The sequence below is a fragment of the Centruroides vittatus genome, unplaced genomic scaffold (genome assembly GCF_030686945.1).
Source record: "Centruroides vittatus isolate TY-2023 unplaced genomic scaffold, ASM3068694v2 contig_4, whole genome shotgun sequence".
Lineage (NCBI taxonomy): Eukaryota > Metazoa > Arthropoda > Arachnida > Scorpiones > Buthidae > Centruroides > Centruroides vittatus.
In genome coordinates this window covers 2,832,537-2,848,627 of record NW_027122214.1, presented here as the reverse complement: position 1 = coordinate 2,848,627, position 16,091 = coordinate 2,832,537, and the positions used below count along the sequence as shown (strand labels likewise).

Here is a 16,091-nt window from a genome sequence, read left to right as displayed (position 1 = left end):
ACAACAATGCTATTAATACTTTCAAAAAATCCTGAAGAAGAGAGAAAACAATCGACATTGGACAGATTCTTTATTACCCACATTCAGAAAAAACATGATTTATAAAAATGCAAGACTGCGTATATATGTATTTTATTATTATATATATATATAATGTTTTATTTTGGGGGGTTACTAGAATGGATTAATCAAATTTTTTTAAAAACCTATGGTAAATCGATAATCGGTTAACGAACAATTCGGATAGCGAACAAAGTCTTGAAACGGATTATTTTCGTTAACCGATTATTCACTGTATTGTATATGAATATAGCAATTACTATATAAAACGCGTATCAAATTTATCATTAAAAACCAACTTATTTAATTGTCATTAAATCTGTCAAATCATTACTGTCGCCTTTTTCTTATACTTATTAGTTAAATTAAGTAGCTTCAATAAATTTATCATTACTGCTTTGAAAACTTTTTCATTTTGCGACTTCTTGTAATGCTTAGGGTAGACGGCCGGATGGCCGAGCGGTAAAGGTGGCAGCCTACCGCTCTGGGGGACCCGGGATCGAATCCGAACGGGTCGAATAATCCCCAGGAATTTTTCGGGGGGTGGTCCGTTCGGATATGTCGGGCCCCGTCCCTCACCACCCGGTCGCCCCATTGTGGGCCTGGCCGAACCCATAATGGGCCTACTAAAAGAGGCCCTCTTAGTGCCCACAGGGCGGAAAGAGTTAAAAAAAAAAAAAAAAAAAAGATCTACTCGAGTGTTTAAATTGTGAATTAAAAGGTGAAATGATTGAAATAACTGTCCATCCGAAGCAACCTAAGAAAAATATTTTGAATAAGGCTGCACTAGCGACATTCTATCTTCGATTTTAGAAACAGCCATTTAGTTATAACTAGTCGTTCGAAAAGTCTAACGAAACAAGAATAACGATGACGTCATTCTCGTTTAACTCGTTTGACTTAACGAACGTACCCTTAATAAATTTATGCAAATGTCCTGAAATTCTCGCTGAAAATAATTCATTATTTTAGTTAGTTTATTAAATTCACTTCCGAAAGACTGCATTTTACATTTCGCCACAAAGGGGCAGCGAGATGGGTGAGGGATGGGGCCGATGTATATACGATAACTCGCTCAAAAACTCCTAGGGTGTTTCGTCCGCTCGGACTGAATTCTGTGTCCTAGACAGGCAGGGTAAGTACCGCCGCGGCCATATTCGGCTGCCTCTAAAAATAAAAAGATACACTTTGATAATTTTTGTATGCGTACGATTACATCGTCCTTTAAAAACTTCTAATCATTAATTCTGAACTAAGACATTATTAATTTACTCCAATAATAGAAATTTGTCTATTAGTGGCCGAATGGATAAAACACCTAACAACACGTAGCCAACCCGTTGTTTGAGAGTTCGCGCTTTACCAACGAGCTGGCCATGTGCAGTTTTTTTTCACGTGTCTAAGTTCTACATATGGGCCAATTTCCCATAAAATTTCTCCCTAAAGGTACCTCCGCCTTGGCAGATTGCTCATGTGTCGCGTTGCCCGCCTTATACCATCGATCCGATCCATACCAGAAATATTGAAAGTCAGTCTTGAAAAGCTGGCTGAAAATTCGAAAATCGGTAGAAAATATCATCACAAATTGTTTTTTCTCCTGTCTTAATTTTACTGCTTAATTACTGTTAATTATTTACTATTTGGTTTATTATCGATAATAAGCGGATAGCACTAAGTAACTAATTAAGAATTTTGATAGAATTATTGAATGAAATAGTCTCTACGTGAATGGATTCCGTAATCAAACGATACACATTAAAAGTTATCGAAACTTTTTAACTTGACCAAAAAACAGTGTTTTTAATGTTTTGATTAATGTTACCCTAGGTATACAAAATGGCGGCTCGTCTCTGACTCTAGCATACAGAAGCGAGGAAACAGTGGGGACGCACGTTTTCTAAACCTAACCTATTCTAATAAATTATTATAATTATTAGCAACTAAATTATTAGAATAGGTTAGGTTTAGAAAACGTGCGTCCCCACTGTTTCCTCGCTTCTGTATGCTGGAGTCAGAGACGAGCCGCCATTTTGTATACCTAAGGTAACATTAACCAAAATGATGCAAAAAAGATAAAAATGTTTTTTGGATAATTTTTCAATAAAAGAAAAATGGTCTATTTAAGTTAAAATTTATTTAATATTTGAGAATTTTGAGCAAACAAAATTTGATCTTTAATTTAATAATTTATCTCGTATCAATTTGAATATAAATCGGAAAATTATTACTGAAATATATTCCCGTTAATTAAAATTGAAGCATTTTTCTCTAATCGTAATATTAAGTTAATAAAAAAAAAAAAAAAAAAAAAATCAGTTGAGAGTAAACATGTCACGTTGACTTCAGTTGTCTGTTTCACACCGTGAAATATACACTAGCTACACACTTTGCGTCGTGTCTTTTTAAACGAGACAAACTTTGAATTCATTAAAAGAAACATGTTTAGCGGAAGAATATCCAAAATACACAATGTAAACAATGATTCCGATCGTATAAGTGGAAAGCTTCATACAGTGGCGTGTGGTATGTTTAATTGAATACTTTTAAGAGTTTTTTAATTTTGTAGAAATTTTATTATAAAATAATAACATAATGGGTAAGATTCCAACTGTGATTGAAAGGCTGGAATCTTATCAACATAATACTTTAATAGCCTGAAATAATGAAAATATTCTGTTTAACAGATATGTCTAAATATCCTCTCTTCATTTTGAGAGCTTTGACATTATTATTTGACAATGATTGAAAAAGATATGTAATTGATTTATTATTATTTCTGTGTTGATTTCTAATGAATTACTTTTTTCAATTGAAATTGATATCCTGGATAACCCTATTGACTTCACAGCATTAATTTCTGTAATATATACATTGAAATATTTTTTTAAAATAGAGTGGAATTTAATATTTTGCAAAATTCAAATAACTTATAACTTTAATTTAAAATATATTAATAAGGATATAATAAAGACAGGTTGAATTTGTTCATTAAAATATCTTGTTTTAATAATAATTAAATGTTTAAGCTAGATTAACTATTCAGACTCTTATCATTTGATTATTAGTGTTAATTCAGATTTGGTTTTCTTTATATCTTTATATAAAAAAAAGATTATACCTTTTTTTATATTCCAAAAACTTAAAAAAATATACCTTTCTTTCCAAAATATTAGTCTGTTTATTCTGAAGATAAATAAAGTTTTTATTAAATTTAATATTTAAGTATTTTATTGTGAATTTTAAATGTAAATATAATTTTGTTAATTGTACTGATTATAAATATTTTAACTAGGAATGATTGATATTTTTTCAGTAAAGAAGATGGAAGAGAATAATAATTGGTTACATTATGTGCAATTAAAAAGTTAAATTCTTTTTCTGTAAAAATGAAAATACCTGTCCTTGCAATTAGCATCTGGATGTTCATTGGAATGACTGTTCTAGGTGTCTTTGGATATATATATGTCCTCTGGAATCAATATTGGAGGTTAACCTTAGAAAAGCATCAGATGTTGATCAGGAACTTTAGAAAGTCGTCGTATTCCCGAGAAATTGCCGGAAAAGAAATACCTGTGAGGCATTTTCCGCACATGCCTCACGTTGCTAAGCATTTTGACAATTCTTCGTCGCTGGTAACTAGTCGATATAATTTATCTAAAGTGCCTACCGATAAATTAATGAGCAAAATTAATACTTACAAGAATCAATTAATAGTTCAGTTAAGAAAATCTCAACTTGATGCGGGTAATGTTATATTTGATAAAAAGGACAAAAATCGATACAATGTAAATTTTAAAGGTCAAAGACCTCTTTCGTATAAAACGGCAAAAGCGTTAGTTTGTGAAGCAAAAAAAGTTATTAAAATCGAAATGTTAACTCAAAATACAGAACCGTTTAAGAGTTTAGGTTATGGACGGCTATTTCCTTCTCAACCCATCAATAAAGTCCTGGGAAAATTTCAAACGTGTGCTATTGTGTCCAGTGCTGGTTCAATGTACAAATCTAAACTTGGGAAAGAAATAGGTAAATTTTAACTTTTATAGTTATGTTATTTATTTTAAAGTTTTGGTATCTTTTAAGATGATGATAATTTATAATTTAAGAGAAAGATATTTTTAATATGATTTGAGAGTGTTTATACAATATATTTAAATTTAATGTTCATCAGTTTTTTATTTTTTCAATTATATTGGTTATATAAAATGATCATAAGTCATCCTGATAGGTAAGTATGTAATGTATTTTGCTATCATAAAGATAGCAAAATACATTTAGTAAACCAAAACCATAGCTAAATAATAGAAACCACAAGCTGTCTTTATGACAGCTTGTGGTTTCTATTATTTAGCTATGGTTTTGGTTTACTCAATGTATTTTGGTTGCATCAAAGATAATAGTAGAAACCATATACATTGAGTAAACCATATACATTGGTTTACTCAATGTATATGGTTGCATCAAAGATAATAGTAGAAACCACAAGCTGTCTTTATGACAGCTTGTGGTTTCTACTATTATCTTTGATGCAAGCAAGCCTTCTGTGTTTTTTAATCTACATTATTTAGCTGTTGAATAAGCTAAGCATCTTTAAAATCCATTATTAATTAAAACAACAATTTTTTGTGAATTTTTTTAATTTAATAATTTAGATTTGCACGTCAACTATTTAGCATTGATCTTTCAATAAGAAAAAATTTTGAGACCAGCACTCAAACATTTCAATACATTAATTAGATTCCTGACATTTTTCAAGTAATTTTTCAACTATATTATTCATCTCCTTTGTGATATACTTAGATGTCACAATCCTATACAATTGCTCATATTTATGTAGAACAATGCATATTATATATAGTGCACAATTTATATATAAGTTTTTTTTTGCTTGTTACTTTTGATTTTATTACTTAATAAGTGTTAAAAATATTACATCACTGTATTTTTATTACATGGTATATATTACAAGTTGTAAAATTTTATAAAAATATTCTTTTTTTTATTTAAAATGAAAATATAAATATATATAACCTACTTAAAAAGTTTTTACTTTGTCATGTAATGTACAGTACATAAATACATATATGTTATGTTTACAATATATTGTATTAGTGATTTATTTTTTTAATTCCTGTATTTGTTTGCTCTGTAATGCACATTTATTAGCAATGATTTGAAACCAAAATATCTTTTGGTTAATGTTACCTATGGTAGCAAACATGGCAGCTCGTCTCTGAAACAGTGGGGACGCACGTTCTAACCTAACCTAACTTATTCTAATAAATTACCACAATTATTGCCAACCAAATTATTAGAATAGGGGTAATTTATTAGAATAGGTTAGGTTGGGTTAGAATGTGCGTCCCCACTGTTTCAGAGACGAGCCATCATGTTCGCTACCATAGGTAACATTAACCCATTTTTTTTATTTATAAATACATAAGGGTTTTTTTAACCCTGTTTTCTTTTTTATTTTGTTTTTCTCCAGCCAGCCTTAAAGACCAAACATCCAAAACTAAATCTATTTAGTAAACTTATATTTCTATAAGATTATAAAATCTGCATTATGTTTAGGAAAAAATATACTTTGAGAGAAATTGTAAGTTTTTAATAATATTGATTGAGAGATTTTCATTACAAATTAATTAATTTCAAATGTTTATAATAATTTTATTTATATGATATATTATATAAAGATTATTAAAAACTAAACATATGTAAACAAAAAGAAATTGCCATTATATTGGTGTAAGTATAATTTTATTTCTTAATTATTTTTATCATTAATAAATGGAAAGAAGAAAAATTTTAAATTATATTGTAAAGAATAAATAGTTTTGAACAATGAAAACAATGTAGTAAGAATTTAAAAAAAAACTTTATATTAAATTTTTGAATATAAACAAATTATCTTTAGATAATAATACTTTAAACAAATTTATATAACAAATCTCAGTTAGTTATGAATAATATATAAAACTGATGAACTGCAGACAATAAATTATTCATAACTAACTGAGAAGAAAAAGAATTTTATTGACCAATATATTTTAAAACTAATTTGTCACCCTTCTAATATAAAAAGTATTTTTATGCCTCAATAACAGAATTATCATAAAATAAAAATGTTTATCTTTTCATATTAGGTCTTTTACTAATATTTTGCAGAATGAATCAATATAATAAAACTTTGACAAATTTATATTTTATAAAAACTTAAACAATTACCAATTACACATTACCATTATTGTATTTTAATATTAAGATCACTTCCGATTATCATCATTCTTATCATAAAACAATTTTTTTAATTATGATTTTTTAAAATTTTAATTAATAAATTATGTTAATTCTGAATTCTTTACTGAAAACTTTTAAGAGATTTTACTAATACTCAAAATATTTTGCATTAAAAATTCAACAATAATTTTTCTAATGTTTAGAAATAAAATAAATATTGTATTTTTTATAATGTAACAATATAAGTTTTCAGTATTTTCATTCCATTTCACCTTCATTTACTTCTTGTTTCATTAATTTATGTTTTAATGAAATTAATAATGGATAATTGTTAGAAAGTATATTGAGTTACTGATTTATATTAATTTTCTACAAACAATTCTGTTTTAGAATTATACTAGTATCACGGCAAGGCAACAAATGTAATTTTTTTATACAAAGAACTTCACACAGATAAAATATATATGGTAAATAAAAATCATTCATTTTGATATCATCATAAATTAAGTTAAATTGATAGTTTTGCTTTTTACTTTCACTGAAGGCATTTTCAAACTTGTAAAAATTTCAACAGATTCTAATTTTTGTGAACTTGAAAAATATCTTAAATGAAAATAAATGCAAAAACATTAGCTAAATTTTGCTTTTAATTTATTTTAGTATCATTATACATTGTAGATATTAATTAATAAAGCTAATTTATAAATAAGAAAATTATTTGAAGAATGTTTGTTGAAAAAGAGAAAAAACAAAAGAAAATTGAATAACCAAAAATCTATTTTTTAAGAAAAATGAAGCAGCAAATTCTACAAAGCAGTAGACATATACAAGTAGTCAAAAAGTTCCCAGAATTTACCTACAGTTAAAAAATGTGATACAAGATAAGGTTAGGCATTGCTGTGGTGGGAAGCTCAGCATGTCTATTCGCAGTGTGATAATACTCGTGCAAGTTTAGACTTACGCAGTTATTACTGTAGCGTCTTTGTTGGGCATGACTGCTTATCGTTCGGCACAATGTCTCAGTTCGAGTAGCATGCAAACATCAAGTTCACGTGCAAATTGGGGAAAACTGATGAAGAGACGCTATCGGCTCTGCAGCAAGTTTACAAGGAAGAGGCCTGACAAGTGATGTATGACTCAGTGCGTTGTCATGATGGAGAAACCACTTGTCCACATCTTGAAGTTGATTAGGTCTGCGTTGCTATATCTCATGCCACTACAGTGCAGGATTACAATTTTGGGAACGTTTCGACTGCCCCTCGTATATATAATTTCCATTATATATAATCATTTTTTTCTAATGCAAATTGTGATTTAAAAAAATGGCTAATTTTTTTAGTCATTAGGAAATAAATAAATGCAAAATTAAATAATTTGTTAGAATGTAAGTTAAACAATTCAGACAATAAATGTACTGAGACATAGCAGTCTGTAGTTTGTTTTGTGTTAATAATAATTTTGGCAAATTTAACCATGATAAACAATGAGGATTTACTGAATTTAATTATAAATGTTGTTATTGAAGCTTTTTGAAATTTAAAAGACAGTTTTATTTATCTTTACATTTATGTTTACAGATGCACATGATGCAGTATTACGATTTAATAGTGCACCTACAGAAGGTTTTGAAGATGACGTTGGTACAAAAACTACTATTCGTATTTTGAATTCTCAAGTTGTCTCTAAACCAGAATTTGATTTCTTTCAATCGCCATTATATAGAAATGTTACAATGATTGCTTGGGATCCCTCCAAATATCATGGAAATTTAACATATGTAAGTTTAATCGAAAATATTGATTTTTAGTTTTAATAAATACAATATGATCAAATATTATATATATTTAAAATTGATAATTTTAGGTAAAAGCATAATTCTGTATATTTAAAATATGCAATTGAATATCAATTGCATTTATTGATATTTTGTCGTGTTTTAATAATTTTTTCTATCAGTAAACTTTAATTTTATTTGAATAATTTTAAGTTTGTAATTACACAAATAAATTTCTAAAAAATTTATTGTTTTTGAAATATTTACTCATTTTAGCAAAATATATAAATATGAAAATATCTCATTATTTACTATTAAAATTTTCTGAAATACATATCTATTATTAATATAGTATAATATGAATGAATTGAACATTTCAATATTATGTAGCATATTTTATATACAGTAATCAAAATTCAAATCATGAATATTTTAAATTAAAATGAAATAATATAAATGCAAAAAAATGATTTTTTTTTTTAATAAATGATTTCTAAAATAATATATAAAATCAATTCTTGATTTTCAGTGGTATAAAAATCCTGATTTTGATTTATTTACTTCATATTGGATAAGAAGGAAAATGTATCCAGATGAATCATTTTATATTTTAAATCCAGAAGTTCAGTGGATTGCATGGGATTATATTCAGAAAAACACTCCAGGTCATGTTGAACCAAATCCACCTTCTTCAGGTTTTCTTGGTAAATATATCTGTTATTTAATCTTTACTTAATAAATAAAACTTTCTGCTTTTAATTTCATAATTACATCTGTTATCCTCAGTTATCCAACTTCCTAGGTACTCAAACATTTTTACTTTTTCTATTTTATTTCCATCCATCTGCAGATCTTTGTTTTCTTCTCTTGAGATTATCATAACTTTCATTTTATTCACATTTATTTTCATTTGGTATCTTGCTTTTCTCACTTCTTTCAATCAATCTATAATTTTCTGTAACCCTTCTTTGGTGTTACATAACAGTGCAATGTTGTCAACATACCTGATGTTATTGATAAGATGTCCATTAATTTTTACACCTTCGTCTAAATTTTCAAATGCTTCTCTCGTCATTCATTCACTGTAGATAATAAAAATAGGGATGTGGTTTGTCCCCAACACTGTCTTATTCCTTTTTTTGATCTGAATCCATTTGGTATTCTCTCCCTGAAATCTGACCATTGCTTTTTGACTTTTATAGATGCTGTAGATTATTCTCAGTAATTTTTTATCAATACCTACTTTTTGCAGAATCTCAGACAACGGAGTTTGATTAGCACTATCAAAGGCTTTCTTGAAGTGAACAAAACATACAAATAACTCTCTATCATGATCACTCATTCTTTCTCCTATAAGTTGTATCATTGTAATGGCCTCCCTTGTCCCTCTGCCTCTTAGGAAACCAAAATTATGACTCATCTAGTTCCCAATTTATTTAGTTTTCTATTCTTCACTGTATATTGTTAACTAAAACCTTTGAGGTATGGTTTATCAAGCTAATAGTTCTGTGAAATCATCCGGAATATCTTCTCTAAAATTTGATTAAAAAATTAGTTAGGATTCTTGTTTCATCTTTCCCCATAGCCTTAAGGAGTTCTCTTTGTATTTCATCTATTCCTGGTGTCTTTTTGTCCCTCAGCTTTTTCAATGCAGCATCAATCTCTTCCTTAAGAAATGTTGCATTCTCTTCTTTCTCCTCCATCCCTTCCACGTTTAAACTGTCCTCATTTCTGTAGAGATTGTCTACATATCTTTCCCATCTTATGACTTGTTCATCTTTTATGCAATAAAACGTTTCCATTTTTATCTCTCAGAGTCCCAATTCTGCATTTTTTTTTTTTTTCCCTGAGATTAAGCTTAGCTTTTCATATACTCTTCTTAAGTCATTCCTATTTGTGTGATGCTCCATTTCCAGACATAATTGATTCAACCACTTTTCCTTTGTCTGTTTGCACATTATTCTTATTTGTTTATTAATGATTCTATATTTTTATTATTATTCTTTGTTATTAGCACTTTGGTATCAATTCTTTCATCCATCTTTTTTACTATCTTCTCTGTGACCCAAGGCTTCTTTATTTGTCTCTCTTTCTTGCTCAGGATGTCAACTGTGGTGTCTTTACTTTTTTGTTTTAAATCATTCTAGATTTCTGCATTTCTGTTGGTGTTAAAATTTTGCAGTCTTCTTGATATGTCAGTCTGAAAAATCCTTCTTGGTGTGGTTTTTCCTCAACACCTCTATATTGAACCATTCTTTTGCTTTTTTCGATCTAATGTGTTTCAGCCTTATTCGTAGTTTTGTTACCAGTAGACTGTGATCACTGTTGCAATCCATACCTGCATAAGTTTTCATATTAATTATTGCATTTGTAAATCTGTAGTTGACTAGAATATAATCAATTTGGTTTCTTGTTTCTGCTTCTCTTAACCGTGGAGCTCTTCATGTAGCCAATCTTCTTTCATGCTGTTGGAACCAGGTGTTAGTTACAATCATGTTAGTTTTTCTGAAAAATTTAACAAGTCTACTTCCTCTTTTCTTTCTCCTAAGAACCATGGTTCAAGTGCACTATCTTCTCTCCCTCTTCCAATTTTGGCATTCATTTCCCCATAATAATCAGTACATCTCTCTTCTTTTTAAGTTGTAAACATTTGTTTATTTTTATAAAAACTTCCTTCGTCTCTCATCTGAATGGTCATTTGTTGGCATCTATAACTGGATTAAGAAAATAATTAAACTTTTTTGTTATAATATTTTTAATTATTTTGTTATAATATATATCTTTTATTTATTAAAAATTTAACAAATGAAAAAAAAGAAATGAATATTTTCACTTTCAATGGATTTAAAAATATATGTGGGAGAGTCAAAAATAAATTAAACTTTTAATATAATTTTTACTACAGTAATAAAACAGGTATTTACAACACTTCCAGTACAGAATACTCTGTATTTACACTCCAAAGTAACCACTTTTACTGCTAAACATTTCTGATGGTATCTACCACCATCATCTTTTGTGATTTCTTTTAAGGCTTTTGTTTCTCCAGCTTCTACATTTGGCTTGCATTAGTTGTTCCTAGTTAATGAATATCTGACCAATAGTTGCATAACAATGCTTCCTCAACTTCTTTATTTCCTGATCTTGTTCCCACCGACTTTAAACTTTGTTCCCTAAAATAAGAGATATTGCAAGGTTACAGATTTCAGCCAGCAGCAGAGGTAGAAACTAAACAGCAATAAAAGCTCATAATGACATTACTGAAGAATCTTCCAGGATTGCTTTGATAAACGATATGGATACCTTATTTATCAAAGTGGAGAAGTGTGTAGCTATAGTTAGAGCTTATTTTGAAAGTGGTATTATGTAAGAACACTGCTTTCAAAATAAGCTTTGTATATGTTGTGTAATAGAAAGTGTCAAAGGTTTGGTGACAAATTGTACTATATGCATTTTATACAAAACTGTGCAGATATTTTTGTAAGGCAACAGTTTTTCTTTTTAAAAAAATGTTTTGAAAATATTCAATGAAATATTTTCAAATAATATAAATTTTAAGGCAAATTTGAATGTGTATTTTTTTAAAAATTTTATTGTTAAAGGCAGTTGCTATAGAATACATAATTTAAAAAATCTTAAAGATTATCTACTTACCTTCCCCATAAATAGAGCTTGGACATTTGGGCACTAAAAAGCATATTAGTTATAAATTATTTCTATGATTTTTAGTCTTAGATGTTCTAGCTTTACTCATAAAAAGTTGCAAATGCTTAAATAGCAAATATCATTAAATATTTGAATTTAAAAAACTTTAACATAAAGACTAAGGATTAATCAAATTCAAAAATTTTTCAAATTCAAATCTGAATGTTAAAAAGCTTATGCTTAGCTTAGTTATTAGTTTATCATATCGGATAGCAGTTATTCAGTACAAAGCTATTTATAATTTAAAATGTATTAATACATTTTCAATTTTGTACATTTTCTGGTGCACTTCATGTACACCAAAAAATTTTTTACATTTTAGTATGCTGTTAGCCAAATAAGTTTGAGAACCATTGTATTAGTCTAAATAAAAATAATATCACAAAATGTAGAATTTCATTTTGTTTAGAAATTAATACCATTTCTTTTGTTAATAACATTACTACTGATGATTGCTTTAGCTATTATAATTTATAATGTTTAATATATAATATAAATATGTATGTATATGTATAGTAATAATATATAATAAGTTAAAAACATTATTATATAAATTTTTCAAAATTCAGATTTGTATGCTGTTGTGTTTGTTCATAATTTAAAATATAAAATAAAATAAACAACCATTCTTTAATCCTAAGAACGTTTTCAAACGCATTAAGCGTCCATCTTCAGTTACTTCTTTAAATCAAATATGAAATTCGAACAAATATTACGTAAATTAACGGTACGATTACAATAAATAAATAAATAAATAAATAAATAAAAATAAATAAAATAAAATAAACAGGATTATCGTAATTTACAAAATTATGCCAATATTTCATAAACAAATAAAAATGAAATTGATTGGTTTAAACCGCATGTTTGTTTTTTGTTTCGTTTTTATTTTTTGATTTTATTTTATTTTTATTTGTTTATGAAATATTGGCATAATTTTGTAAATTACGATAATCCTGTTTATTTTATTTTATTTATTGTAATCGTACCGTTAATTTATGTAATATTTGTTCGAATTTAATATTTGTTCGAATTTCACATTTGATTTAAAGAAGTAACTGAAGATGGACACTTAATGCGTTTGAAAATGTTCTTAGGGTTAAAGAATTTTTGCTGAAGTTGGAATGGTTGTTTATTTTATTTTATATTGTCTCTTCAGTAAGGAAGTATAGTTTTATTTAATTTAAAATATTGTTTGATATCCAGTTTTAAAATACTCCTGAAGATGAATGAAATTTACTCATAAATATTTCAATGTTAAATTAAAGAAATTTACAACAGTTTCTATATGAAGAGTTTTCATATTAAAGAAACAATTTTAAATATTTTAGAAATCTATTAAAATAAAAAGAAATATAAAATATATATGAATGTCTACAAATATACAGTATTTGTCTTTATTTTCTCAGCTCGTTCTACAAAATTATTTCAATATTGCTTTTACATTTGTATGACTGTATGCTCTGTATGAATGTACTAACATTTGTCATTGTATAAGTTTTTCTAATACATCTAGTTTGTAGATTATATCAATTTTAAAAGACTTCTTTTAATGTACTTCTTCAATTCCAAATCTAAATGTTTAGAATTAAGTGTTAATGAGATGCTAATATAATTCAGATTACATTTTTTTTTTACTATATAAACTTTGTTCCTTCTTATAAGCTGTATTTTCTATTATTAATAAAAAGTAAAATAATGTATTTTAATAACTAATATAATTTATAGTATATTTTTTTAGTAAACTTATACAAAATAGCTTTTGTCCTCTGTTTTTACTTGTCATTTTTGTTTAGATTAGGGGTTGCAAACTCAAAATACAGCGAAGGGCTAGTCAAATAGATGTATATCAGATGTAGGCTATATTCATTATTATTTGGTAAACCAAAACATACTGTAAACTAAAAAAACTCTAACAAAGGCCTTTTGTTACCAGGCCTTTATGACCGACGTAAACAGAAGTTTGAATTTTTTTTCTGTTTTAATACCTGCGAGTGTTAGAAACTGATTTTACTCTCCTGGCTGTTATGTATACATAATAAGGAAAAGTATTGGAATTGTGTCAAATTTAACCTTCTGAGTTTTTTTCTAATCTCCATGTTTTGAGACCCCTGAACCCCAAAAAAATCAGAAAACCAAAAAATTCCATGGATATGTGTTTGTGTGTTGGTATCTATTTCACTTAATATCTTAGGATAAGGTAAAAGATTAAGAAACAAAATTTGGATGGTGTCTTTTATATAAGGGGCATTAATGCTATTAAATTTTGGTTGTGAAGGATCAAGGGGATGGAGAGATAGTGTAGTTACATATCATATTGCGTGACTTAATAAACATTTTATTTGTTGTTAGCATTTACAGTGTTTTACAAAACTCATCTCTACTCTCAAAATTAAGTTTTTTGTTATTTTATAATAATTAAACATATATAAATTATTTATAACAAACTCTCATAACGGATGATGATATATACAATTTTATTTATTTACTTTTATTAATATAAATTTTATTTTTAAAATAAAATTTCATAAAATCTAGGAAAGTCATGTAACTCTTTGCTAGATTTTATAGAAAAGAAATCACTGAGGCCATGGGCCAGATATGAAACCTTAATGGGCTATCTGGCCTGCACACCACTAGTTTGCAGCCCCTGGTTTAGATAATAGTCTCTGGTCAGCAGACTTTGATATTGAATACACTTTCTGATAACTGCAACAGTTTTGCTATTTTAATCAAGATATAACAATAATTTCTTTCAGTATAATAAATCAAATTTTTTATTAGTCTCATTGGTAAATTTATCAATAAATAACTAAATATACATTTTTATGCATTTATTTAAGTTGATTTAATCTATTTATGTTGGTTTTATTTATTTGAAACTGTAATAATTATTTTAAAGGTAAAATAGATTTAAGGAAATTTTTCAGTTTCCTTAAATCTATTCCTTAAATTTCAAATTTATAAACTAATTTTATATGGAATTTTTAATAATTGATTTATTTATTTTTTATGTAGAAGATAATTTTTAAATAGATATTAATATATATTAATAATATTTTTAAAAGGTATTCTTTTGATGATGGAAATGTGCAATAAAGTGGATGTATATGAATATGTTCCTTCAATGCGTCTCACTAAACGTTGCCACTACTTTGATGTCCATGAAGATATTGGTTGCACATTTGGAGATTGGCATCCACTATCTTCTGAAAAACTTTTAACTTTAGCATTGAACGTTGCAACAGATGTAGATATTTTCTTAACAGGAAAAATTACCATTTCAGGAACAAATAGTGAAAAATGTTAATATTTATTGTAAGTACTAATCTCTAAAATAGATTTTATGTTAATTATTGTCTAAATCACTGATATATATATTTTTTGTCAATTAATGGATATAAAATTATTTGAAATTTATTTAATGATATAATATATATTAATTTTATTTATATTTTTATAAGTTATATGCCATATTTGATGAAAACAAACTTTTATAATTATTAATTTTTCTGAAATATCTTTATTACTCACGTTTTTAAATATGTGAATACAGTCACTTTCCATTTAACAAATGTTTAAAGAATGGCAATTTATGTTATAATTCATCCCATTCGATCTTATATATAAAAAGAAAGTAGTTTAGCAAGATTGCAAGATCAAGGAAAAAGACAAACTCAAAACATACTTAAAATGAGATGCAATCTAATGGTAAATGACTTTACACTCAAGGTTACTGAAGTGGTAGATCTAGACTTTCTGATTTCAGGTACAGCCCACTGTTTAGTTCCTATGTTAGCTGAAAAAGACCTAAATTGCAGCCATTAAATTCAACAGTAATGGAAACTCAACAAATAGTTTAGAAACAAATTCAAAATTTATTATTAACAAATTGCTTATAAATTCAATCCAAATTTTTATTAATGAACAAAGAAGGTTATTAGAAACAAAAACTGACTTAACTCTCAGTCAAAACATAAAATAAATAATTTTTAGATGTTAAACACTTGTAAATTATAAATTTCTGAAGTATTTAAAATCACTTTAATCTGAATCGGTTGATTTTTCTCACAGCTTTTTAACACCAAGCTAGATGACTCAAGACTTTATTGTAGCATATTTTTAAAACAGATTATACATCATATGCATTTTGGGCTAGTGTTACTTTATAGCCTCTCTTCAGTGCTATTGAAAACAATGTTATGATTATAAGACTTGACATAGTTGTAATTATTTATAAAGATTTTTACAATATGATTTGTATATTTACTTACATGTATTAGAAAGAGAAAAAACAATTTGAAACTCTGTTACA

At 27.1% G+C, this 16,091-nt stretch overlaps 1 protein-coding gene across 3 annotated transcripts; it reads left to right on the top strand.

The window, feature by feature from the left end:
* Nucleotides 1-1,171: 1,171 nt before the first annotated feature.
* LOC136976273 (beta-galactoside alpha-2,6-sialyltransferase 2-like) lies at nucleotides 1,172-15,163 on the top strand. Of its 3 annotated transcripts, none has more exons than XM_067271500.1 (5): nucleotides 1,172-1,195; nucleotides 3,374-4,083; nucleotides 7,875-8,074; nucleotides 8,601-8,775; nucleotides 14,845-15,163. In XM_067271500.1, the coding sequence occupies exons 2-5, from the start codon at nucleotides 3,447-3,449 to the stop codon at nucleotides 15,084-15,086; spliced, it is 1,254 nt and encodes a 417-aa protein (XP_067127601.1). In that variant the 5' UTR covers nucleotides 1,172-1,195; nucleotides 3,374-3,446; the 3' UTR covers nucleotides 15,087-15,163. The 3 variants fall into 3 exon arrangements, with proteins under 3 accessions (XP_067127601.1, XP_067127602.1, XP_067127600.1); XM_067271501.1 differs by lacking the exon at nucleotides 1,172-1,195 and adding an exon at nucleotides 1,610-1,625; XM_067271499.1 differs by lacking the exon at nucleotides 1,172-1,195 and adding an exon at nucleotides 2,389-2,583 and having other exon boundaries at nucleotides 14,845-15,162.
* The last annotated feature ends 928 nt before the right edge of the window (nucleotides 15,164-16,091 follow it).

Coding starts and splice junctions, on each gene's coding strand:
- LOC136976273 (XM_067271500.1), top strand. CDS start 3,447: ATGAAAATACCTGTCCTTGCAATTAGCATCTGGATGTTCATTGGAATG. Junction 4,084..7,874: donor TAAACTTGGGAAAGAAATAG/GTAAATTTTAAC, acceptor TTATGTTTACAG/ATGCACATGATGCAGTATTA. Junction 8,776..14,844: donor ACCTTCTTCAGGTTTTCTTG/GTAAATATATCT, acceptor TATTTTTAAAAG/GTATTCTTTTGATGATGGAA.